This window comes from Hemitrygon akajei, chromosome 27, assembly GCF_048418815.1.
Source record: "Hemitrygon akajei chromosome 27, sHemAka1.3, whole genome shotgun sequence".
In the NCBI taxonomy this organism is placed as follows: Eukaryota; Metazoa; Chordata; class Chondrichthyes; order Myliobatiformes; family Dasyatidae; genus Hemitrygon; species Hemitrygon akajei.
Window position 1 is genome coordinate 53,606,795 of NC_133150.1, and position 26,614 is coordinate 53,633,408.

Below are 26,614 nucleotides of genomic sequence, written 5' to 3' on the forward strand. Positions count from 1 at the left end.
AGAGGGTGACCCTATCCTGGGCCAGACTGTCCCCTCAGCATCCACACCTGCTCACCATCTGCATACCCTCCTCTCTCCCCACCCTCCCCTGCATCTCCTTCCCCCACACCCCTATCCCTTGCCCTTTCACCCCTCCCTCTCCCCACCCCTATGTATTCTCCTTCTTCCACAATCCTTACCCCTCTACACCAACATCCCTCCCCTCCCTACACCCTCCCCTCCCACTCTCTTCTGTTACCTCTCCTTACACCTCCTACCCCTCCCTGGATCGATGACCACCACCCTCCTTCCCTCCACCTGTGTATCCCTCCCTCCCTCTGTCTACACCCACTTTCCTCCATATCCTCTTCACATCCCCTCTCTCCCTTTCCTCTCTTCCATTTGCATCCTCACATGCCTTGCCTCACCTCACCTTGCCTGTACCCTCCTCTCCTGTCCCACCTCATCCCTCCGTCTATAATCCCTCTGGCAAATTGTAGAGAGAGGCAAGTGAGAGAAATGAGGGATGAGGGTGGAGTCAGAGATAAAGGAGTGAGGAATGAGGGAGTAGGGGTGGGTGGCATGAGGAATGAGGGTGCAGTCAAGGATCAGGGAGTGAGGGTTGACAGTGGAGCCAGGGATGAGGGAGTAGGGTGGGTGGAGAGAGGGATGAAGGAGTGAGGAATAAGGGTGGAGCCAAGGATGAGAGTGGAGTGAGGGATGAGAGTGGAGTCAGGGATGAGAGTGGAGTCAGGGATGAGAGTGGAGTCAGGGATGAGGTGTTGAACGCTATCGGATCGATTGCTGGAATACGGCAAGTGCACATGTGGCCAATTGATTCGATTGCAACCTCAGCGGTTTGAAACTCGGACTGGATGAAGTTGAGGGAGGCGGATGCCTACAACCTTCACGCTAATGTGGAGTAATATGTGGGATCTGTGATTGACTACAGAGGGAAATGCGTCACCGTTATTAAACACTTCTGTGTGAGGGCAAATCTGAAGCCGTGGGTGCTCTTCCCAGCACCAAGAGCAAGTTACATTGTGATTATTCACAGAGAATACACAGACGTTTCTGTGACACCAGAGACACGAGGGGCATGTGGTAGGGTATTCAGTCCATAATGGACTACAGTTCACCCTGGGCGTCAGTCAGAATCAGGTTTAACATCACCGGCATATGTCGTGAAATCTTTTTTTGCAGCGTCAGTGCATTGAAATGCACAGAAATAAAAAAACTATAAATTACAATATATACATATAAAACAAATAAGCAGTGCAATAAGAGAGGGAAAATAATGAGGTAGTGGTCATAGGTTCATTGTCCATTCAGAAATCGGATGGCAAAGGGGAAGAAGCTTTTCCTGAAACGTTGAGTGTCCCTGTAATGAGAATGATGAGGGCCTCTGATGATGATCCCTCACAGTCCGTATTCACCTTCTGAAGGTGCCCGCGATGATCGGGAGACGAGTGCCCATGGTGGAGCTGGCTGAGTTTACAACTTTCCAATCCTGTGCAGCGGCCCCTCCGGACCAGTTTTGCAACGATAGTGGCACCTTTCTTCCTGACAGACGATGTCTTTTACGCTCGGTTTGATGCACTGAACAATGTGCCAGCAAGGAAAGACTCCTCCCTGCGAGGAGCAGACACTCCGGACGCAGCTGATGTGAGGAAACCCCTAGCCAGGGTCAGACCATGTAAAGTTGCGGGGTCTAAGCAACATACCTGTCAGGCACTGGGTAACTGTGCAGTCCAGCTAACAGAGATTCTAACAGATATCCTTCTGCAACAGTCCATTTGTCTCCTCAGGCTTCAAGGCAACTCCTATCATTCTGATGCCCAAGAGCCTTAACGACAACCTCAGGACTCTGACCTCAACGATAATGAAGTGATTTGAGTCAGGTTATGAATCGCATTGAATCCCCTTACCGGCAAGAAAGCGGCACAATCAGGTGTACCGGCTTCTACGGAGCCAACCAGAGTTGTTACTGTCTTTTGTAAATGTATTTTTTTCGATCACAAGACCTTGCTGGACATTGAGAACTTGGACTGCTGCAGGTCCACCCCATTGGTGGGTTGCTCGTTGGTGGAAGAGCTGGAGGAGCTGGGCTCATTGTGGATTGTGTTGTTTCCTGCATCGGAGAAGTGTGTGCGCAGAGGCGGTGTGCAGTCTAACAGCGTGTAGTTGTCTTAATCGCTTTTCTTGTGATTGCAAGACCCTGTCGGACATTGCTAACGTGGAATGCTGCAAGTCTGATTCACTGATTTATTGCCGGACGGTGGGGGAGCTGCATTGTCGCGAGGACTGGGCCTTGGACTGCAGTGTCACTTGTTTACGACCGCCCAGGAGAGAGGCGTTGGAGTCAGCTGCTCCACTAGAGGAGGTGTGGCGTAGCATCTAAACTGGCAACAGTGCTGTCCCAGTGTTCGCTCGGCAGAAGACAAGCCTGTATAGTGTTCGAATTCAGATTGCTACAACATTCATGGAATCAGGGACTTGGACTATATTTTTTGTGTGACTGTGTCCTATGTGCTTTGCGCTATATTGTGTTATAAGGTGTGTTTCGTACCTTGGCCCCAGAGTAACACTGTTCGTTTGGCTGCATTCATGGTTGAATGCAATTACAAATTAATTGAATTGTACACTCTCCAGTTCACTTATCACTGGAATCGGTCCACTGCCTTTGCACTCCACTCTGTCCCGTTCTATCTGGAAAATGGTGCCTCATATACTGGGATTCTCTTTATTGCCTTCACCTCACCATTTAAAATATCAACCCTCAGAAACTGGTGGGTAAACTGTTCTCATTGAACCTCAGCACCTTTCTCTGTAACTGGATCCTGGACTTCTTGACAGAAAGACCAGTCAATCAGTGTTGGCAGCAACATCTCCAGCCCCATCAGGCTGTGCGCTCCCTAGGGCTGTGTTCTCAGCCCACTGTTGTTCACACCACTGACGCTGGTCCAGTTCAAACCAAATCATCAAGGTTACTGATGACACAACAGTGGCTGGCCTCATTAACAATGATGATGAGACGGTGTATGGAGAGGAGATGGTGTGATCACAACACCTTGAGACTCAACATGGACAAGACCAAAGAGATGATTCTGGACTTTAGGAAGGTGCAGGCTGGCCGCTCCTCACTGCACCCACACAACTTCTCCAGGAAGAAAGCCAGGAGCAACAAGTTTCTGGGAGTGCACACAAGAGGCAACCTCACCTGGTCCCCTCTTTCCGAGGAGATTGAGGTGTGCAAGTATTCCACACACCCCCCATTCTAAACAATTTTTACAGGAACGCCATCGAGAGTGTCCTGACCAGCTGCATCACCGTCTGGTACAGGAATTGCAAGGCAGCTGACCACAAAACCCCATAAAGGATCGTGAGCCTTCTGAGAGGATCCTCGGGGTCTCTCTCCCACCCATACCAGGGCATTTAGCATTGTCAGTGGTTTCTCACAACCATCCAACTATCCCTTTGCCCCCTACCATCAGGCAGGAGATACTGTAGCATTAGAACAAGGTTTGTTTGGATGGGAAACAGCTTTACTCCCAGGCTGTGAGGCTATTGTACTCCCTGTCACTACCCAGGTCTCATCGTGTGTGGAGCCCCAGTACTGCACTGAATACTGTTTAGTTTTTGACTGTGTCGTAAGTGCACCTTATTAATTGTTAATTTGAGGTAATATCACTTTGTTATGTGTGTAAGTTATATGTATTGTGTTGTGCACCTTAGTCTGAAGGAAGGTTTGGTGGTATATGTATATACGATTGAATGACCATGAATTGAACTTGAACCTGATTGGGTCTACCATGCCAAAGACCCCTCTCTTTTCCCGCGATCGATTGAGTGCACATGTTGTCGTCTCCGCAGGCTCAGTTCATAGTTGCTGCACTGGGAGATGCACAGTGCATACGGTTACGATCATGGCTCAGTAAAATTGTTTCATCACACTACTCTGTTGTCATCCTTGTACCACAGGTGGCAAGCAAAACAAGAATGGCCTCCCTGCTCCAAGCACCCTGTCCCCCACAACTGTGGAAATACTGTGAGCAGATTTGGGCCCTTTATCTTAGAAAGGATAGGCTGACATTCAAGAGGGTCAGAGGACGTTCACGAGAATGATCTTGGAATGAAAGGGTTACCATTATGGCAGGAGGTTACAGCTGAGAGGAAAATTGGATCAGTCCTGATGAAATGGCGAGCAGACTTGATGGGCCAAATGGCCTATTTCTGTTCCTATATCTTATGCTCTTATGAGGAGCGTTTAATGGCTCTGGGCCTGTAACCCCTGGAATTTGGGCAGGAGAAACTCTCATTGAAACTTATGAATAGAGTGGATGTGGAGAGGATGTTTCCTGTGGTGGGGGTGCCTAGGACCAGAGGGCACAGGCTCAGCATAGAGGTAGGTTCATTTAGAATGGAGGTAAGGAGGAATTTATTTTGCCAGAGGGTGGTGGAATTCATTGCCACAGATGGCTGGGGAGGCCAAGTCATTGGGTATATTTAAGACAGAGGTTAATACGCTTGTAGGTTCTTGATTAATCAGTCCATGAAGGGATACCCTGAGAAGGCAGGAGATTGGGGCTGAGAGGGAAATGGCGGAGCAAACTCAGTGGGCCAAATGGCCCAATTCTGCTTCAATATTTTATGTCTGAAAGCTGAATGACACTCAAGCTGCTCCATATGCTCTCGCGAGAAGTCAGGCAGAAGTACTTTGTTGTTCTGCAATCTGAACTGACAGACACGTTTGAGGTTTTGGGCAATGTTTGGGGGACTCAGGACAATATCTTTAACAGTAACGCTTCAGAGTCTCCCAGCTGCGACAGACCCCGACAAGAAGGAAGATGATTTCATCACAAGGCTGACCGTGATGACACGGGAATGCACGTTCATGTATGTGTTGCTTTCTGTTTCCCCGCGTGGATTGCTCGAGTCCGAGATGGGAGGACACAGGACTCCTATCCCAAAAGCATGAGTTTTCAATCTGCTCCACGGTTCGCCATCAGGAAGCAGTCAACCAAGGCCCTGTGCAGATTCTGCCAATCCCGTCACACAGCCTGGGGCAGTTCTGGAGCAAGAGAACCCACCGAAAACATCAAAGTCTGCCAGCGGATACCGACCTGCAGCCTCCACAGAGATTTCTGGACAGAAATTGGATTAAAAAGATACAGTAGCAAGGTGCTGTAATGAATTGACCGTATTGGATGGAACCCCGTATTGAATTCTTTATCACAAAAGCACCAGCGGACAATATGGCTCAATACCGTTATCCATGGTCCTTAAGTTCAAGCTTAAGGAAGTTTTACAAGGCCTGTCCAGTCAGCCCAATAGGTAGGAACAGAACCACCGGCAAGTCAGGAGCAAATCTGTGATAAGCAAGGGGCCATGAACCAAGTACACACTACGCACACCATGGCAGTGAATGCTTGGTCTGAGAGACATCTCGCATGATTTCTGGCATTGCCACGATCAAGGATCAGAACCTCATTTGGCAGAAGGATGAATTATCGGGTGACATTTAGATCTAATACACCAGTGAACTGACGAGGGACCCAGGGAAGTTAAGAAGTGTCCAAGCAGATGAACCGATGAGCGCTTTATCAAGAGAAGCTGAGATTCACAGCCCACTGCCCTCGACCTCAGCTAACCAGGAAGAGACTGAGAGAGCAGTCGTCCCCGGCAGTGGTCCGCAAGGGTGCACTGGCCAGTTGGCCGGCACCTAGTAGGAGAGACAGTTCATCATTTTCCACAGTTTATCTGATTTACCCCCTGCCCCTGCAGTTGCCATCTGTAGACAGGAGGATGAACGGTATTGTTGAAGGGGTTAACATATGAGTAGCATTTGGCAGCTCTGGGCCGGTACACACTGGAATTTAGAAGACTGCGTGGAGATCTCATTGAAACCTACCGAATATTGAAAGGCCTGGATAAGCTGGGTGTGGAGAGAATGTTTCCTATGGTAGGGGTATCCAAAATTGAGGGGTGACCCTTTAGAACAGTGAATCTGTGGAATGCTCTGCCACAGACCGTGGTGAAGGCCAAGTCCGTGGGTATATTCAAAACGAAAGTTGATCGTTTACTGATTGGTCAGAGCATCAAAGGAAATGGTGAGAAGGCAGGTGTAAGGAGTTGAGTGCGATGATGGAATGGCGGAGCAGACTGAATGGCCAAATTCTGCTCCTGTCTTATGGCTTGATGGTATCCCTTCCCCTGCGGTTCCTGCCTGTAGATGGGAGGGTGAACTGTATCGGATCAATTGTGCGAATGTGGCAAGTGGGCATGCAGCCGATTGATCGCATAGTGAATCGATCGGGCCTTCGCTCTTCGCACGGGCTTTCAAGCGCACACAGTCTCGGCGAGCTCTATTCACACTGTAATTTTCCCCGCATTGCACCGTGGCTAACATTACTCAGCAAAGCACTTTTAATAAGACTAATCCGATGTCATTCCTACTCACGCATACGTAACAGGTGACTGAGGGAGGCAGAGTGAGGATAAAATAGAGTGCGGGAGTGAGAGTGGGGGAGAGAGAATGAAGGATGAGGAGTGGGAGATGGAGAGCTAGAGACGAGGAGTGAGGGGAAGGTGGAGTGAAGGAGGGTGAGGGAAAAGGAGTAAAGGGAAGGAAGAATGAAGGAGAGGGAGTGAAGGATGAAGAGTGAGGGGAAGGTGGAGTGAGGGAAGAGGAGTGAGGGGAAGGTGGAGTGAAAGAAGGGGAGTGAGGGAGCAGGGGTAAGAGAGCGGCTGAGGTGGTCCTACCTCAACAGGTTGGGGGCCCAGACAATAGCCAGGTTACGAGCGTGCATGTTGGTTTGCTGACTGTGGGAAGCCATTCGCAGCAGGTGCCTCATTAGGTACTCCAGGGTCCTGGGAACAAGAGAGTCATCAGAGGGGTGGGGGGCAGGGTGAGGAAGTGCAATGCTGTGAGGGGATCAGTGAGGGAGGGTAAGCGAGAGCGCGAGGGATCTTTACCTGTAATGGGAGGGGGGCAGTTCCTGTAGAACCTGACGAATTTTCAGGAGACGATCAGCTTCCATCTGTGTGTTCACGGCATCCTGACAACCAAGGAGTTCAGAGAGTGAGCAAGTAGTTCGTGTGATTCATATCATCTGACCCGTGCCCAGGGAGTGTGTGATGGGACAGTGTAGAGGGAGCTTCACTCTGTGTCTGACCCGTGTCCTGGGAGTGTGTGATGGGACAGTGTAGAGGGAGTTTCACTCTGTGTCTGACCCGTGTCCTGGGAGTGTGTGATGGGACAGTGTAGAGGGAGCTTCACTCTGTGTCTGACCCGTGCCCTGGGAGTGTGTGATGGGACAGTGTAGAGGGAACTTCACTCTGTGTCTGACCCATACCCTGGGAGTGTGTGATGGGACAGTGTAGAGGGAGCTTCACTCTGTGTCTGACCCGTGTCCTGGGAGTGTGTGATGGGACAGTGTAGAGGGAGTTTCACTCTGTGACTGACCCATTCCCTGGGAGTGTGTGATGGGACAGTGTAGAGGGAGCTTCACTCTGTGTCTGACCCGTGTCCTGGGAGTGTCTGATGGGACAGTGTAGAGGGAGCTTCACTCTGTGTCTGACCCATGTCCTGGGAGTGTGTGATGGGACAGTGTAGAGGGAGTTTCACTCTGTGTCTGACCCGTGTCCTGGGAGTGTGTGATGGGACAGTGTAGAGGGAGCTTCACTCTGTGTCTGACCCGTGTCCTGGGAGTGTGTGATGGGACAGTGTAGAGGGAGTTTCACTCTGTGTCTGACCCGTGTCCTGGGAGTGTGTGATGGGACAGTGTAGAGGGAGCTTCACTCTGTGTCTGACCCGTGCCCTGGGAGTGTGTGATGGGACAGTGTAGAGGGAACTTCACTCTGTGTCTGACCCATACCCTGGGAGTGTGTGATGGGACAGTGTAGAGGGAGCTTCACTCTGTGTCTGACCCGTGTCCTGGGAGTGTGTGATGGGACAGTGTAGAGGGAGTTTCACTCTGTGACTGACCCATTCCCTGGGAGTGTGTGATGGGACAGTGTAGAGGGAGCTTCACTCTGTGTCTGACCCGTGTCCTGGGAGTGTGTGATGGGACAGTGTAGAGGGAGCTTCACTCTGTGTCTGACCCATGTCCTGGGAGTGTGTGATGGGACAGTGTAGAGGGAGTTTCACTCTGTGTCTGACCCGTGTCCTGGGAGTGTGTGATGGGACAGTGTAGAGGGAGCTTCACTCTGTGTCTGACCCATTCCCTGGGAGTGTGTGATGGGACAGTGTGGAGGGAGCTTCACTCTGTGTCTGACCCATGTCCTGGGAGTGTGTGATGGGCCAGTGTAGAGGGAACTTCAGTGTGTCTGACCCATGTCCTGGGAGTGTGTGATGGGACAGTGTAGAGGGAGCTTCACTCTGTGTCTGACCGGTGCCCTGGGAGTGTGTGATGGGACAGTGTATAGGGAGTTTCACTCTGTGTCTGACCCGTGCCCTGGGAGTGTGTGATGGGACAGTGTAGAGGAAGCTTCACTCTGTGTCTGACCCGTGTCCTGGGAGTGTGTGATGGGACAGTGTAGAGGGAGCTTCACTCTGTGTCTGACCGGTGTCCTGGGAGTGTGTGATGGGACAGTGTAGAGGGAGTTTCACTCTGTGTCTGACCCATGTCCTGGGAGTGTGTGATGGGACAGTGTAGAGGGAGTTTCACTCTGTGTCTGACCCGTGTCCTGGGAGTGTGTGATGGGACAGTGTAGAGGGAGCTTCACTCTGTGTCTGACCCGTGTCCTGGGAGTGTGTGATGGGACAGTGTAGAGGAAGCTTCACTCTGTGTCTGACCCGTGGTCTGGGAGTGTGTGATGGGACAGTGTAGAGGGAGCTTCAGTCTGTGTCTGACCGGTGCCCTGGGAGTGTGTGATGGGACAGTGTAGAGGGAGCTTCACTCTGTGTCTGACCCGTGTCCTGGGAGTGTGTGATGGGACAGTGTAGAGGGAGCTTCACTCTGTGTCTGACCCATGTCCTGGGAGTGTGTGATGGGTCAGTGTAGAGGCAGTTTCACTCTGTGTCTGACCCGTGTCCTGGGAGTGTGTGATGGGACAGTGTAGAGGGAGCTTCACTCTGTGTCTGACCCATTCCCTGGGAGTGTGTGATGGGACAGTGTAGAGGGAGCTTCACTCTGTGTCTGACCCGTGTCCTGGGAGTGTGTGATGGGCCAGTGTAGAGGGAACTTCACTGTGTCTGACCCATTCCCTAGGAGTGTGTGATGGGACAGTGTAGAGGGAGCTTCACTCTGTGTCTGACCGGTGCCCTGGGAGTGTGTGATGGGACAGTGTAGAGGGAGTTTCACTCTGTGTCTGACCCGTGTCCTGGGAGTGTGTGATGGGACAGTGTAGAGGGAGCTTCACTCTGTGTCTGACCCATGTCCTGGGAGTGTGTGATGGGTCAGTGTAGAGGGAGTTTCACTCTGTGTCTGACCGGTGCCCTGGGAGTGTGTGATGGGACAGTGTAGAGGGAGCTTCACTCTGTGTCTGACCCGTGTCCTGGGAGTGTGTGATGGGACAGTGTAGAGGGAGCTTCACTCTGTGTCTGACCCGTGTCCTGGGAGTGTGTGATGGGACAGTGTAGAGGGAGCTTCTCTCTGTGTCTGACCCGTGCCCAGGGAGTGTGTGATGGGACAGTGTAGAGGGAGCTTCACTCTGTGTCTGACCCATTTCCTGGGAGTATCAGATGGGACAGTGTAGAGGGAGCTTCACTCTGTGTCTGACCCATTCCCTTGGAGTGTGTGATGGGACAGTGTAGAGGGAGCTTCTCTCTGTGTCTGACCCGTGCCCAGGGAGTGTGTGATGGGACAGTGTAGAGGGAGCTTCACTCTGTGTCTGACCCATTCCCTTGGAGTGTGTGATGGGACAGTGCAGAGGGAGCTTCACTCTGTGTCTGACCCATTCCCTTGGAGTGTGTGATGGGACAGTGTAGAGGGAGCTTCAGTCTGTGTCTGACCCACACCAGGGAGTGTGTGATGGGACAGTGTAGAGGGAGCTTCACTCTGTGTCTGACCCGTGCCCTGGGAGTGTGTGATGGGACAGTGTAGAGGGAACTTCACTCTGTGTCTGACCCATACCCTGGGAGTGTGTGATGGGACAGTGTAGAGGGAGCTTCACTCTGTGTCTGACCCGTGTCCTGGGAGTGTGTGATGGGACAGTGTAGAGGGAGTTTCACTCTGTGACTGACCCATTCCCTGGGAGTGTGTGATGGGACAGTGTAGAGGGAGCTTCACTCTGTGTCTGACCCATTCCCTTGGAGTGTGTGATGGGACAGTGTAGAGGGAGCTTCTCTCTGTGTCTGACCAATGTCCTGGGAGTGTGTGATGGGACAGTGTAGAGGGAGTTTCACTCTGTGTCTGACCCGTGTCCTGGGAGTGTGTGATGGGACAGTGTAGAGGGAGCTTCACTCTGTGTCTGACCCATTCCCTGGGAGTGTGTGATGGGACAGTGTGGAGGGAGCTTCACTCTGTGTCTGACCGTGTCCTGGGAGTGTGTGATGGGCCAGTGTAGAGGGAACTTCAGTGTGTCTGACCCATGTCCTGGGAGTGTGTGATGGGACAGTGTAGAGGGAGTTTCACTCTGTGTCTGACCCGTGCCCTGGGAGTGTGTGATGGGACAGTGTAGAGGGAGCTTCACTCTGTGTCTGACCGGTGCCCTGGGAGTGTGTGATGGGACAGTGTAGAGGGTGCTTCACTCTGTGTCTGACCCGTGTCCTGGGAGTGTGTGATGGGACAGTGTAGAGGGAGTTTCACTCTGTGTCTGACCCATGTCCTGGGAGTGTGTGATGGGACAGTGTAGAGGGAGTTTCACTCTGTGTCTGACCCGTGTCCTGGGAGTGTGTGATGGGACAGTGTAGAGGGAGCTTCACTCTGTGTCTGACCCGTGTCCTGGGAGTGTGTGATGGGACAGTGTAGAGGAAGCTTCACTCTGTGTCTGACCCGTGTCCTGGGTGTGTGTGATGGGACAGTGTAGAGGCAGTTTCACTCTGTGTGTGACCCGTGTCCTGGGGGTGTGTGATGTGACGGTGTAGGGGAAGTTTCACTCTGTGTCTGACCCGTGTCCTGGGGGTGTGTGATGGGACAGTGTAGAGGGAGCTTCACTCTGTGTGTGACCCGTGTCCTGGGAGTGTGTGATGGGTCAGTGTAGAGGCAGTTTCACTCTGTGTCTGACCCGTGTCCTGGGAGTGTGTGATGGGACAGTGTAGAGGGAGCTTCACTCTGTGTCTGACCCATTCCCTGGGAGTGTGTGATGGGACAGTGTAGAGGGAGCTTCACTCTGTGTCTGACCCGTGTCCTGGGAGTGTGTGATGGGCCAGTGTAGAGGGAACTTCACTGTGTCTGACCCATTCCCTAGGAGTGTGTGATGGGACAGTGTAGAGGGAGCTTCACTCTGTGTCTGACTGGTGCCCTGGGAGTGTGTGATGGGACAGTGTAGAGGGAGTTTCACTCTGTGTCTGACCCGTGTCCTGGGAGTGTGTGATGGGACAGTGTAGAGGGAGCTTCACTCTGTGTCTGACCCATGTCCTGGGAGTGTGTGATGGGACAGTGTAGAGGGAGTTTCACTCTGTGTCTGACCGGTGCCCTGGGAGTGTGTGATGGGACAGTGTAGAGGGAGCTTCACTCTGTGTCTGACCCGTGTCCTGGGAGTGTGTGATGGGACAGTGTAGAGGGAACTTCACTCTGTGTCTGACCCGTGCCCAGGGAGTGTGTGATGGGACAGTGTAGAGGGAGTTTCACTCTGTGTCTGACCCATTCCCTGGGAGTGTGTGATGGGACAGTGTAAAGGGAGCTTCACTCTGTGTCTGACCCATTTCCTGGGAGTGTGAGATGGGACAGTGTAGAGGGAGCTTCTCTCTGTGTCTGACCCGTGCCCAGGGAGTGTGTGATGGGACAGTGTAGAGGGAGCTTCACTCTGTGTTTGACCCATTCCCTTGGAGTGTGTGATGGGACAGTGCAGAGGGAGCTTCACTCTGTGTCTGACCCATTCCCTTGGAGTGTGTGATGGGACAGTGCAGAGGGAGCTTCACTCTGTGTCTGACCCATTCCCTTGGAGTGTGTGATGGGACAGTGTAGAGGGAGCTTCACTCTGTGTCTGACCCACACCAGGGAGTGTGTGATGGGACAGTGCAGAGGGAGCTTCACTCTGTGTCTGACCCATTCCCTTGGAGTGTGTGATGGGACAGTGTAGAGGGAGCTTCACTCTGTGTCTGACCCACACCAGGGAGTGTGTGATGGGACAGTGTAGAGGGAGCTTCACTCTGTGTCTGACCCGTACCAGGGGAGTGTGTGATGGGACAGTGTAGAGGGAGCTTCACTCTGTGTCTGACCCATTCCCTTGGAGTGTGTGATGGGACAGTGCAGAGGGAGCTTCACTCTGTGTCTGACCCATTCCCTTGGAGTGTGTGATGGGACAGTGTAGAGGGAGCTTCAGTCTGTGTCTGACCCACACCAGGGAGTGTGTGATGGGACAGTGTAGAGGGAGCTTCACTCTGTGTCTGACCCGTGCCCTGGGAGTGTGTGATGGGACAGTGTAGAGGGAACTTCACTCTGTGTCTGACCCATACCCTGGGAGTGTGTGATGGGACAGTGTAGAGGGAGCTTCACTCTGTGTCTGACCCGTGTCCTGGGAGTGTGTGATGGGACAGTGTAGAGGGAGTTTCACTCTGTGACTGACCCATTCCCTGGGAGTGTGTGATGGGACAGTGTAGAGGGAGCTTCACTCTGTGTCTGACCCGTGTCCTGGGAGTGTGTGATGGGACAGTGTAGAGGGAGCTTCACTCTGTGTCTGACCAATGTCCTGGGAGTGTGTGATGGGACAGTGTAGAGGGAGTTTCACTCTGTGTCTGACCCGTGTCCTGGGAGTGTGTGATGGGACAGTGTAGAGGGAGCTTCACTCTGTGTCTGACCCATTCCCTGGGAGTGTGTGATGGGACAGTGTGGAGGGAGCTTCACTCTGTGTCTGACCCGTGTCCTGGGAGTGTGTGATGGGCCAGTGTAGAGGGAACTTCAGTGTGTCTGACCCATGTCCTGGGAGTGTGTGATGGGACAGTGTAGAGGGAGCTTCACTCTGTGTCTGACCGGTGCCCTGGGAGTGTGTGATGGGACAGTGTAGAGGGAGTTTCACTCTGTGTCTGACCCGTGCCCTGGGAGTGTGTGATGGGACAGTGTAGAGGGAGCTTCACTCTGTGTCTGACCGGTGCCCTGGGAGTGTGTGATGGGACAGTGTAGAGGGTGCTTCACTCTGTGTCTGACCCGTGTCCTGGGAGTGTGTGATGGGACAGTGTAGAGGGAGTTTCACTCTGTGTCTGACCCATGTCCTGGGAGTGTGTGATGGGACAGTGTAGAGGGAGTTTCACTCTGTGTCTGACCCGTGTCCTGGGAGTGTGTGATGTGACAGTGTAGAGGGAGCTTCACTCTGTGTCTGACCCGTGTCCTGGGAGTGTGTGATGGGACAGTGTAGAGGAAGCTTCACTCTGTGTCTGACCCGTGTCCTGGGAGTGTGTGATGGGACAGTGTAGAGGGAGCTTCACTCTGTGTCTGACCGGTGCCCTGGGAGTGTGTGATGGGACAGTGTAGAGGGAGCTTCACTCTGTGTCTGACCCGTGTCCTGGGAGTGTGTGATGGGTCAGTGTAGAGGCAGTTTCACTCTGTGTCTGACCCGTGTCCTGGGAGTGTGTGATGGGACAGTGTAGAGGGAGCTTCACTCTGTGTCTGACCCATTCCCTGGGAGTGTGTGATGGGACAGTGTAGAGGGAGCTTCACTCTGTGTCTGACCCGTGTCCTGGGAGTGTGTGATGGGCCAGTGTAGAGGGAACTTCACTGTGTCTGACCCATTCCCTAGGAGTGTGTGATGGGACAGTGTAGAGGGAGCTTCACTCTGTGTCTGACCGGTGCCCTGGGAGTGTGTGATGGGACAGTGTAGAGGGAGTTTCACTCTGTGTCTGACCCGTGTCCTGGGAGTGTGTGATGGGACAGTGTAGAGGGAGCTTCACTCTGTGTCTGACCCATGTCCTGGGAGTGTGTGATGGGACAGTGTAGAGGGAGTTTCTCTCTGTGTCTGACCGGTGCCCTGGGAGTGTGTGATGGGACAGTGTAGAGGGAGCTTCACTCTGTGTCTGACCCATTTCCTGGGAGTGTGAGATGGGACAGTGTAGAGGGAGCTTCTCTCTGTGTCTGACCCGTGCCCAGGGAGTGTGTGATGGGACAGTGTAGAGGGAGCTTCACTCTGTGTTTGACCCATTCCCTTGGAGTGTGTGATGGGACAGTGCAGAGGGAGCTTCACTCTGTGTCTGACCCATTCCCTTGGAGTGTGTGATGGGACAGTGTAGAGGGAGCTTCACTCTGTGTCTGACCCACACCAGGGAGTGTGTGATGGGACAGTGTAGAGGGAGCTTCACTCTGTGTCTGACCCATTCCCTGGGAGTGTGTGATGGGACAGTGTGGAGGGAGCTTCACTCTGTGTCTGACCCATTCCCTGGGAGTGTGTGATGGGACAGTGTGGAGGGAGCTTCACTCTGTGTCTGACCCGTGTCCTGGGAGTGTGTGATGGGCCAGTGTAGAGGGAGCTTCACTCTGTGTCTGACCCACACCAGGGAGTGTGTGATGGGACAGTGCAGAGGGAGCTTCACTCTGTGTCTGACCCATTCCCTTGGAGTGTGTGATGGGACAGTGTAGAGGGAGCTTCACTCTGTGTCTGACCCACACCAGGGAGTGTGTGATGGGACAGTGTAGAGGGAGCTTCACTCTGTGTCTGACCCGTACCAGGGGAGTGTGTGATGGGACAGTGTAGAGGGAGCTTCACTCTGTGTCTGACCCATTCCCTTGGAGTGTGTGATGGGACAGTGCAGAGGGAGCTTCACTCTGTGTCTGACCCATTCCCTTGGAGTGTGTGATGGGACAGTGTAGAGGGAGCTTCAGTCTGTGTCTGACCCACACCAGGGAGTGTGTGATGGGACAGTGTAGAGGGAGCTTCACTCTGTGTCTGACCCGTGCCCTGGGAGTGTGTGATGGGACAGTGTAGAGGGAACTTCACTCTGTGTCTGACCCATACCCTGGGAGTGTGTGATAGGACAGTGTAGAGGGAGCTTCACTCTGTGTCTGACCCGTGTCCTGGGAGTGTGTGATGGGACAGTGTAGAGGGAGTTTCACTCTGTGACTGACCCATTCCCTGGGAGTGTGTGATGGGACAGTGTAGAGGGAGTTTCACTCTGTGTCTGACCCGTGTCCTGGGAGTGTGTGATGGGACAGTGTAGAGGGAGCTTCACTCTGTGTCTGACCCATTCCCTGGGAGTGTGTGATGGGACAGTGTGGAGGGAGCTTCACTCTGTGTCTGACCCGTGTCCTGGGAGTGTGTGATGGGCCAGTGTAGAGGGAACTTCAGTGTGTCTGACCCATGTCCTGGGAGTGTGTGATGGGACAGTGTAGAGGGAGCTTCACTCTGTGTCTGACCGGTGCCCTGGGAGTGTGTGATGGGACAGTGTAGAGGGAGTTTCACTCTGTGTCTGACCCGTGCCCTGGGAGTGTGTGATGGGACAGTGTAGAGGGAGCTTCACTCTGTGTCTGACCGGTGCCCTGGGAGTGTGTGATGGGACAGTGTAGAGGGTGCTTCACTCTGTGTCTGACCCGTGTCCTGGGAGTGTGTGATGGGACAGTGTAGAGGGAGTTTCACTCTGTGTCTGACCCATGTCCTGGGAGTGTGTGATGGGACAGTGTAGAGGGAGTTTCACTCTGTGTCTGACCCGTGTCCTGGGAGTGTGTGATGGGACAGTGTAGAGGAAGCTTCACTCTGTGTCTGACCCGTGTCCTGGGAGTGTGTGATGGGACAGTGTAGAGGGAGCTTCACTCTGTGTCTGACCGGTGCCCTGGGAGTGTGTGATGGGACAGTGTAGAGGGAGCTTCACTCTGTGTCTGACCCGTGTCCTGGGAGTGTGTGATGGGTCAGTGTAGAGGCAGTTTCACTCTGTGTCTGACCCGTGTCCTGGGAGTGTGTGATGGGACAGTGTAGAGGGAGCTTCACTCTGTGTCTGACCCATTCCCTGGGAGTGTGTGATGGGACAGTGTAGAGGGAGCTTCACTCTGTGTCTGACCCGTGTCCTGGGAGTGTGTGATGGGCCAGTGTAGAGGGAACTTCACTGTGTCTGACCCATTCCCTAGGAGTGTGTGATGGGACAGTGTAGAGGGAGCTTCACTCTGTGTCTGACCGGTGCCCTGGGAGTGTGTGATGGGACAGTGTAGAGGGAGTTTCACTCTGTGTCTGACCCGTGTCCTGGGAGTGTGTGATGGGACAGTGTAGAGGGAGCTTCACTCTGTGTCTGACCGGTGCCCTGGGAGTGTGTGATGGGACAGTGTAGAGGGAGTTTCACTCTGTGTCTGACCCGTGTCCTGGGAGTGTGTGATGGGACAGTGTAGAGGGAGCTTCACTCTGTGTCTGACCTATTTCCTGGGAGTGTGAGATGGGACAGTGTAGAGGGAGCTTCTCTCTGTGTCTGACCCGTGCCCAGGGAGTGTGTGATGGGACAGTGTAGAGGGAGCTTCACTCTGTGTTTGACCCATTCCCTTGGAGTGTGTGATGGGACAGTGCAGAGGGAGCTTCACTCTGTGTCTGACCCATTCCCTTGGAGTGTGTGATGGGACAGTGTAGAGGGAGCTTCACTCTGTGTCTGACCCACACCAGGGAGTGTGTGATGGGACAGTGTAGAGGGAGCTTCACTCTGTGTCTGACCCGTACCAGGGGAGTGTGTGAGGGGACAGTGTAGAGGGAGCTCCACTCTGTGTCTGACCCATTCCCTTGGAGTGTGTGATGGGACAGTGTAGAGGGAGCTTCACTCTGTGTCTGACCCGTGTCCAGGGAGTGTGTGATGGGACAGTGTAGAGGGAGTTTCACTCTGTGTCTGACCCACACCTGGGAGTGTGTGATGGGACAGTGTAGGGGGAGCTTCACTCTGTGTCTGACCCGTGTCCTGGGATGATGTCAAGAGGCTGCTCTATGTATCTACAGTCATGGTGACTTACTGCGAATTTATCATATAGTCGGTACATAAGCAGGGGGTTGGGCAGTTCCCGGAAGTAGGCCTTGCAGAGGGAGCTGACACAATGTATGTCCTGTAGGTACACATCCTTGGACAGATCCACTGTCTTCTCTGTGTCGAACTCCTGCCTGTGGGCAAAGACAAACCTGCTGAGACTCTGGGGATAGAATTGGACAGCAGCCCAGTCAGCCTTCCAGCTGGTTCTGACTCTTTCCCACTTCCCCATCCCTCTCGTCTGTTAGAATCCCTGGAATTATTTAATGTCTCCATGCACCAAATCCTGTGTTTTGTATATGGGAATACCACTTCCCTCCACACCCAGCACTCTGGCACTCCTCTCTTTACAAAGTCTCTGTCTTTCCCACACCAGGGGGTCACACTCCTCCCATACCAGGGGGGCTCATCTTCCCACATCGGGGTTCTCACCCCTCCCTCACCAGGGGGGCTCATCTTCCCACACCAGGGGGTCACACTCCTCCCAAACCAGGGGGGCTCATTTTCCCACATCGGGGTTCTCACCCCTCCCTCACCAGCGGGGCTCATCTTCCCACACCAGGGGGTCACACCCCTCCCAAACCAGGGGGTCTCACCTTCCCACACCAGAGGGTCTCACCTTTCCTATACCAGGGGGTTTCATCATTTCCATATGAAAATTGAAACCAAGAAAAGTAGATTATAGGAGGGAAAGGAAGGAGAGAGAAAGATGCAGAGGGAAGAGAAAGGGAAAAATAAAGAGAGTGGGAGACAGCATGTTACCGCAGTTTCTGAATGTTGGACGATATTCCAGAGAGACGATAGATTCCATCTACAATTCCGTTCTGTTCGATGAATTCTGCACAAGCCTTCAAAACCTGGGGGACTATGAGAGAAAGACTTAATCAGATGCAGACAGAAGAATGAGAGTGAGAGAGAGAGATATAAGAGGGTTATCTGTACACTGACCAGTGTCTCTCAGTCCCTCTCTCTCTCAGGGGATATCTGTACACTGACAGGTGTCTCTCAGTCCCTCTCTCTCTCAGGGGATATCTGTACACTGACAGGTGTCTCTCAGTCCCTCTCTCTCAGGGGATATCTGTACACTGACCGGTGTCTCTCAGTCCCTCTCTCTCAGGGGGATATCTGTACACTGACCGGTGTTTCTCAGTCCCTCTCTCTCAGGGGATATCTGTACACTGACCAGAGTCTCTCAGTCCCTCTCTCTCAGGGGATATCTGTACACTGACCGATGTCTCTCAGTCCCTCTCTCTCAGGGGGATATCTGTACACTGACCGGTGTCTCTCAGTCCCTCTCTCTCAGGGGGATATCTGTACACTGACCGGTGTCTCTCAGTCCCTCTCTCTCAGGGGGATATCTGTACACTGACCAGAGTCTCTCAGTCCCTCTCTCTCAGGGGGATATCTGTACACTGACCGGTGTCTCTCAGTCCCTCTCTCTCAGGGGGATATCTGTACACTGACCGGTGTTTCTCAGTCCCTCTCTCTCAGGGGATATCTGTACACTGACCAGAGTCTCTCAGTCCCTCTCTCTCAGGGGATATCTGTACACTGACCGATGTCTCTCAGTCCCTCTCTCTCAGGGGGATATCTGTACACTGACCGGTGTCTCTCAGTCCCTCTCTCTCAGGGGGATATCTGTACACTGACCGGTGTCTCTCAGTCCCTCTCTCTCAGGGGGATATCTGTACACTGACCAGAGTCTCTCAGTCCCTCTCTCTCAGGGGGATATCTGTACATTGACCAGAGTCTCTCAGTCCCTCTATCTCAGGGGGATATCTGTACACTGACCAGAGTCTCTCAGTCCCTCGCTCTCAGGGGAATATCTGTACACTGACCAGAGTCTCTCAGTCCCTCTCTCTCAGGGGATATCTGTACACTGACCGGTGTCTCTCAGTCCCTCTCTCTCAGGGGGATATCTGTACACTGACCGGTGTCTCTCAGTCCCTCTCTCTCAGGGGGATATCTGTACACTGACCGGTGTCTCTCAGTCCCTCTCTCTCAGGGGGATATCTGTACACTGACCAGAGTCTCTCAGTCCCTCTCTCTCAGGGGGATATCTGTACACTGACCAGAGTCTCTCAGTCCCTCTATCTCAGGGGGATATCTGTACACTGACCAGAGTCTCTCAGTCCCTCGCTCTCAGGGGGATATCTGTACACTGACCAGAGTCTCTCAGTCCCTCTCTCTCAGGGGGATATCTGTACACTGACCGGTGTCTCTCAGTCCCTCTCTCTCAGGGGATATCTGTACACTGACCGGTGTCTCTCAGTCCCTCTCTCTCAGGGGATATCAGTACACTGACCGGTGTCTCTCAGTCCCTCTCTCTCAGGGGGATATCTGTACACTGACCGGTGTCTCTCAGTCCCTCTCTCTCAGGGGATATCAGTACACTGACCGGTGTCTCTCAGTCCCTCTCTCTCAGGGGGATATCTGTACACTGACCGGTGTCTCTCAGTCCCTCTCTGTCAGGGGATATCTGTACACTGACTGGTGTCTCTCAGTCCCTCTCTCTCAGGGGATATCTGTACACTGACCGTGGTCTCTCAGTCCCTCTCTCTCAGGAGATATCTGTACACTGACCGGTGTTTCTCAGTCCCTCTCTCTCAGGGGATATCTGTACACTGACCAGAGTCTCTCAGTCCCTCTCTCTCAGGGGATATCTGTACACTGACCGATGTCTCTCAGTCCCTCTCTCTCAGGGGGATATCTGTACACTGACCGGTGTCTCTCAGTCCCTCTCTCTCAGGGGGATATCTGTACACTGACCGGTGTCTCTCAGTCCCTCTCTCTCAGGGGGATATCTGTACACTGACCAGAGTCTCTCAGTCCCTCTCTCTCAGGGGGATATCTGTACATTGACCAGAGTCTCTCAGTCCCTCTATCTCAGGGGGATATCTGTACACTGACCAGAGTCTCTCAGTCCCTCGCTCTCAGGGGAATATCTGTACACTGACCAGAGTCTCTCAGTCCCTCTCTCTCAGGGGATATCTGTACACTGACTGGTGTCTCTCAGTCCCTCTCTCTCAGGGGGATATCTGTACACTGACCGGTGTCTCTCAGTCCCTCTCTCTCAGGGGGATATCTGTACACTGACCGGTGTCTCTCAGTCCCTCTCTCTCAGGGGGATATCTGTACACTGACCAGAGTCTCTCAGTCCCTCTCTCTCAGGGGGATATCTGTACACTGACCAGAGTCTCTCAGTCCCTCTATCTCAGGGGGATATCTGTACACTGACCAGAGTCTCTCAGTCCCTCGCTCTCAGGGGGATATCTGTACACTGACCAGAGTCTCTCAGTCCCTCTCTCTCAGGGGGATATCTGTACACTGACCGGTGTCTCTCAGTCCCTCTCTCTCAGGGGATATCTGTACACTGACCGGTGTCTCTCAGTCCCTCTCTCTCAGGGGATATCAGTACACTGACCGGTGTCTCTCAGTCCCTCTCTCTCAGGGGGATATCTGTACACTGACCGGTGTCTCTCAGTCCCTCTCTCTCAGGGGATATCAGTACACTGACCGGTGTCTCTCAGTCCCTCTCTCTCAGGGGGATATCTGTACACTGACCGGTGTCTCTCAGTCCCTCTCTGTCAGGGGATATCTGTACACTGACTGGTGTCTCTCAGTCCCTCTCTCTCAGGGGATATCTGTACACTGACCGTGGTCTCTCAGTCCCTCTCTCTCAGGAGATATCTGTACACTGACCGGTGTCTCTCAGTCCCTCTCTCTCAGGGGATATCTGTACACTGACCGGTGTCTCTCAGTCCCTCTCTCTCAGGGGGATATCTGTACACTGACCGGTGTCTCTCAGTCCCTCTCTGTTTCAGGAGGATATCTGTACACTGACCGGTGTCTCTCAGTCCCTCTCTCTCAGGGGGATATCTGTACACTGACCGGTGTCTCTCAGTCCCTCTCTCTCAGGGGGATATCTGTACACTGACTGGTGTCTCTCAGTCCCTCTCTCTCAGGGGGATATCTGTACACTGACCGGTGTCTCTCAGTCCCTCGCTCTCAGGGGGATATCTGTACACTGACCAGAGTCTCTCAGTCCCTCTCTCTCAGGGGGATATCTGTACACTGACCGGTGTCTCTCAGTCCCTCTCTCTCAGGGGATATCTGTACACTGACCGGTGTCTCTCAGTCCCTCTCTCTCAGGGGATATCAGTACACTGACCGGTGTCTCTCAGTCCCTCTCTCTCAGGGGGATATCTGTACACTGACCGGTGTCTCTCAGTCCCTCTCTCTCAGGGGATATCAGTACACTGACCGGTGTCTCTCAGTCCCTCTCTCTCAGGGGGATATCTGTACACTGACCGGTGTCTCTCAGTCCCTCTCTGTCAGGGGATATCTGTACACTGACTGGTGTCTCTCAGTCCCTCTCTCTCAGGGGATATCTGTACACTGACCGTGGTCTCTCAGTCCCTCTCTCTCAGGAGATATCTGTACACTGACCGGTGTTTCTCAGTCCCTCTCTCTCAGGGGATATCTGTACACTGACCAGAGTCTCTCAGTCCCTCTCTCTCAGGGGATATCTGTACACTGACCGATGTCTCTCAGTCCCTCTCTCTCAGGGGGATATCTGTACACTGACCGGTGTCTCTCAGTCCCTCTCTCTCAGGGGGATATCTGTACACTGACCGGTGTCTCTCAGTCCCTCTCTCTCAGGGGGATATCTGTACACTGACCAGAGTCTCTCAGTCCCTCTCTCTCAGGGGGATATCTGTACATTGACCAGAGTCTCTCAGTCCCTCTATCTCAGGGGGATATCTGTACACTGACCAGAGTCTCTCAGTCCCTCGCTCTCAGGGGAATATCTGTACACTGACCAGAGTCTCTCAGTCCCTCTCTCTCAGGGGATATCTGTACACTGACTGGTGTCTCTCAGTCCCTCTCTCTCAGGGGGATATCTGTACACTGACCGGTGTCTCTCAGTCCCTCTCTCTCAGGGGGATATCTGTACACTGACCGGTGTCTCTCAGTCCCTCTCTCTCAGGGGGATATCTGTACACTGACCAGAGTCTCTCAGTCCCTCTCTCTCAGGGGGATATCTGTACACTGACCAGAGTCTCTCAGTCCCTCTATCTCAGGGGGATATCTGTACACTGACCAGAGTCTCTCAGTCCCTCGCTCTCAGGGGGATATCTGTACACTGACCAGAGTCTCTCAGTCCCTCTCTCTCAGGGGGATATCTGTACACTGACCGGTGTCTCTCAGTCCCTCTCTCTCAGGGGATATCTGTACACTGACCGGTGTCTCTCAGTCCCTCTCTCTCAGGGGATATCAGTACACTGACCGGTGTCTCTCAGTCCCTCTCTCTCAGGGGGATATCTGTACACTGACCGGTGTCTCTCAGTCCCTCTCTCTCAGGGGATATCAGTACACTGACCGGTGTCTCTCAGTCCCTCTCTCTCAGGGGGATATCTGTACACTGACCGGTGTCTCTCAGTCCCTCTCTGTCAGGGGATATCTGTACACTGACTGGTGTCTCTCAGTCCCTCTCTCTCAGGGGATATCTGTACACTGACCGTGGTCTCTCAGTCCCTCTCTCTCAGGAGATATCTGTACACTGACCGGTGTCTCTCAGTCCCTCTCTCTCAGGGGATATCTGTACACTGACCGGTGTCTCTCAGTCCCTCTCTCTCAGGGGGATATCTGTACACTGACCGGTGTCTCTCAGTCCCTCTCTGTTTCAGGAGGATATCTGTACACTGACCGGTGTCTCTCAGTCCCTCTCTCTCAGGGGGATATCTGTACACTGACCGGTGTCTCTCAGTCCCTCTCTCTCAGGGGGATATCTGTACACTGACTGGTGTCTCTCAGTCCCTCTCTCTCAGGGGGATATCTGTACACTGACCGGTGTCTCTCAGTCCCTCTCTCTCAGGGGGATATCTGTACACTGACTGGTGTCTCTCAGTCCCTCTATCTCAGGGGGATATCTGTACACTGACTGGTGTCTCTCAGTCCCTCTCTCTCAGGGGATATCTGTACACTGACCGGTGTCTCTCAGTCCCTCTCTCTCAGGGGATATCTGTACACTGACCGGTGTCTCTCTGTCCCTCTCTCTCAGGGGATATCTGTACACTGACCAGAGTCTCTCAGTCCCTCTCTCTCAGGGAGATATCTGTACACTGACCGGTGTCTCTCAGTCCCTCTCTCCCAGGGGATATCTGTACACTGACCGGTGTCTCTCAACTTCTCTCTCTCAGAGGCTTAGATAGAACATAGAAATTTACAGCACATTACCGGCCCTTCGGTCCACAATGTTGTGCCAACCATGTAAGCTACTCTAGAGACTGCCTAGAATTTCCCTAGCACATAGCTCTCAATTTTCTTAGTTCATATACCTATCTAAGAGGCTTTTAAAAGACCCTATTGTATCCACTTTCACTACCACTGCTGGCAGAGCATTCCATGCACCCATCACTCTCTGTTCGAAAAACTCTGACATCCCCTCTGTACCAACTTCCAAGCACCTTAAAACTATGACCCCTTGTTTTAGCCCTTTCAGCCCTGGGAAAAAGCCTCTGGTGATCCACACAATCAATGCCTCTCATCACCTTATACACTTCTATCAGGTCGCCTCTCATCCTCCATTGCTCCAAGGAGAAAAGACCAGGTTCACTCAGCCTATTCTCATAAGGTACACCTTCCAATCCAGGCAACATCCTTGTGAATCTCCTCTGCATTCTCTCTATAGTATCCACATCCTCCTTGCAGTGAGGTGACCAGAACAGAACACAGTACTCCAAGTGCACTCTGAGCGGGGTCTTATGTAGCTGTAACTTTAGCTCTCGGCTCCTGAACTCACTCACATGGTTAACGAAGGCTAACACACCATACACTCTCTTAACAACAAGAAGAAGCGGAAGAATGGGTGAGTAAATTTGCAGATAACACAAAGATTGGAGGAGTTGTGGATGGAGCTGTAGATTGTCGAAGGTTACAAGAGGATATAGACAGGATGCAGAGTTGTGCAGAAAAATGGCAAATGGAGTTCAATCTGGATAAGTGTGAGGTGATGCATTTTGGAAGGACAAACCAGAAGGCTGAGTACAGGGATAATGATCGGTTACTTAAGAGTGTAGATGAACAGAGGGACCTTGGGATTTAAATCCATACATCCCTCAAGGTTGCTGCACAGGCTGATAGAATAGTTAAGAAGGCCTATGGAATGCTAGGCTTCATTAATAAGGGAATTGAGTTCAAGAGTAGAGAGGTCATGTTGCAACTCTACAAATCTCTAGTGAGACCGCACTGAGAGTATTGTGTTCAGTTCTGGTCCTTTATATTCTTGGCTAGTTTACATTTGTACCTCATTTTTTCTTAGTGTATTGCCTTTTTTGTTATCTTCTGTTGCTCTTTAAAAGCTTCCCAGTCCTCCGGTTTCCCGCTCATCTTTGCTATGTTATACTTCTCTTTTATTTTTATACTGCCCTTTACTTCCCTCGTCAGCCACAGCCACCCCTTACTCCCCTTAGGATCTTTCTTCCTCTTTGGAATGAACCGATCCTGCACCTTCTGCATTATTCCCAGAAATACCTGCCATTTTTGTTCCACTGTCTTCCCTGCTAGGGTATTGTTCCATTGAACTTTGGCCAGCTCCTCCCTCATAGCTCCATAGTTCCCTTTGTTCAACTGTAATACTGACACATCCAATTTTCCCTTCTCCTTCTCAAATTGTAGGTTAAAACATATCATATTATGGTCACTACCTCCTAATGGTTCCTTTACCTCGAGGTCCCTGATCAAAGCCGGTTCATTGCACAACACTAAATCTAGAATTGCCTTCTCCCTGGTAGGATCCAGTACAAGCTGTTCTAAGAATCCATCTCGGAGGCACTCCACAAACTCCCTTTCTTGGGGTCCAGTACCATTCTGATTCTCCCAGTCTACCTGCATGTTGAAATCCCCCATAACAACTGTATCATTACCTTTGCAACATGCCAATTTTAACTCTTCATTCAACTTACACCCTACATCCAGACTGCTGTTTGGGGGCCTGTAGATAACTCCCATTAGGGTCTTTCTACCCTTAGAATTTCTCAGTTCTATCCATACTGACTCTACATCCCCAGATTCTATGTCCCCCCTCACAAGGGACTGAATATCATTCCTCACCAACAGAGCCACCCCACCCCCTCTGCCAGGAGGATGTTATGAGAATGCAGGGTGACTTGGACAGGTTGGGTGAGTGGGCAAATGTATGGCAGATGCAGTTTAATGTGGATAAATGTGAGATTATCCACTTTGGTGGCAAGAACTGGTAGGCAGATTACTATCTAAATGGAGTCAAGTTAGGAAAAGGGGAAGTACAACGAGATCTAGGTGTTCTTGTACATCAGTCAATGAAAGCAAACATGCAGGTACAGCAGGCAGTGAAGAAAGCTAATGGCATGCTGGCTTTTATAACAAGAGGTATTGAGTATAGGAGTAAAGAGGTCCTTTTGCAGCTGTACAGGGCCCTGGTGAGAACCCACCTGGAGTATTGTGTGCAGTTTTGGTCTCCAAATTTGAGGAAGGACATTCTTGCTATTGAGGGAGTGCAGCGTAGGTTCACAAGGTTAATTCCCGGAATGGCGGGACTGTCATATGTTGAAAGATTGGAGCGACTGGGCTTGTATACACTGGAATTTAGAAGGATGAGAGGGGATCTGATTGAAACATATAAGATTATTAAGGGATTGGACACACTGGAGGCAGGAAGATTGTTCCCGCTGATGGGTGAGTCCAGAACTAGAGGCTACAGTTTAAGAATAAGGGATAGGCCATTTAGAACAGAGATGCGGAAAAACTTTTTCATCCAGAGAGTGGTGGATATGTGGAATGCTCTGCCCCAGAAGGCAGTGGAGGCCAAGTCTCTGGATGCATTCAAGAGAGAGTTAGATAGAGCTCTTATAGATAGCGGGGTCAAGGGATATGGGGAGAGGGCAGGAACGGGGTACTGATTGTGTATGATCAGCCATGATCACAGTGAATGGCGGCACTGGCTAGAAGGGCCAAATGGCCTACTCCTGCACCTACTGTCTATTGTCTATTGGTCACCTCACCCATTATAGGAAGGATGTGGAAGCTATGGAGAGGGTGGAGAGGAGATCTGCCAGGATTTGAAAACAAGTCTTATAAGGCAAGGTTAGCAGAGCTGGGACATTTCTCTTTGGAGAGTAGAAAGATGAGAGGGGACTTGATAGAGATCTACAAGATTATGAGAGGCATAGATAGGGTGGATAGTCAGTACCTGTTTCCCAGGGCACCAATAGCAAACACCAGAGGGCATATGTACAAAATTAAGGGAGGGAAGTTTAGAGGAGATATCAGGGGTAAGTTTTTTGCACAGAGGGTTGTGGGTGCCTGGAATGACTTGTCAGGGATGGTGGTTAAAACATTGGGGGTATTTAAGAGCCTCTTGGACAGATACATGGATGAAAGAAAAATAGAGAGTTACGGGGTAGTGTGGGTTTAGTACTTTTTTAAAGAATATATGGGTTGGCACAACATGGAGGGCTGAAGGGCCTGTACTGTGCTGTAGTGTTCTAACACCGTCAACCTGCACAGCAGTTTTGAGTGTCCAATCGATACGGACCCCAATATCTCTCAGATCCTCCACTCTGCCAAGAGTCT

The 26,614-nt window shown here is 52.1% G+C and overlaps 1 protein-coding gene across 1 annotated transcript in view; it reads right to left on the reverse strand.

Annotated features, from left to right (window-relative positions):
- LOC140717411 (rho GTPase-activating protein 30-like) overlaps positions 1-26,614 on the reverse strand; it is a 111,207-nt gene that overhangs the window by 23,644 nt on the left and 60,949 nt on the right. Inside the window, exons 2-5 of the mRNA XM_073030958.1 lie at positions 17,762-17,864; positions 16,989-17,133; positions 6,955-7,037; positions 6,742-6,849 (exon numbers count right to left, since the gene is read on the reverse strand). Of these exons, the coding sequence (XP_072887059.1) occupies positions 6,742-6,849; positions 6,955-7,037; positions 16,989-17,133; positions 17,762-17,864 (439 nt within the window). The remainder of the gene's footprint in view (positions 1-6,741; positions 6,850-6,954; positions 7,038-16,988; positions 17,134-17,761; positions 17,865-26,614) is intronic.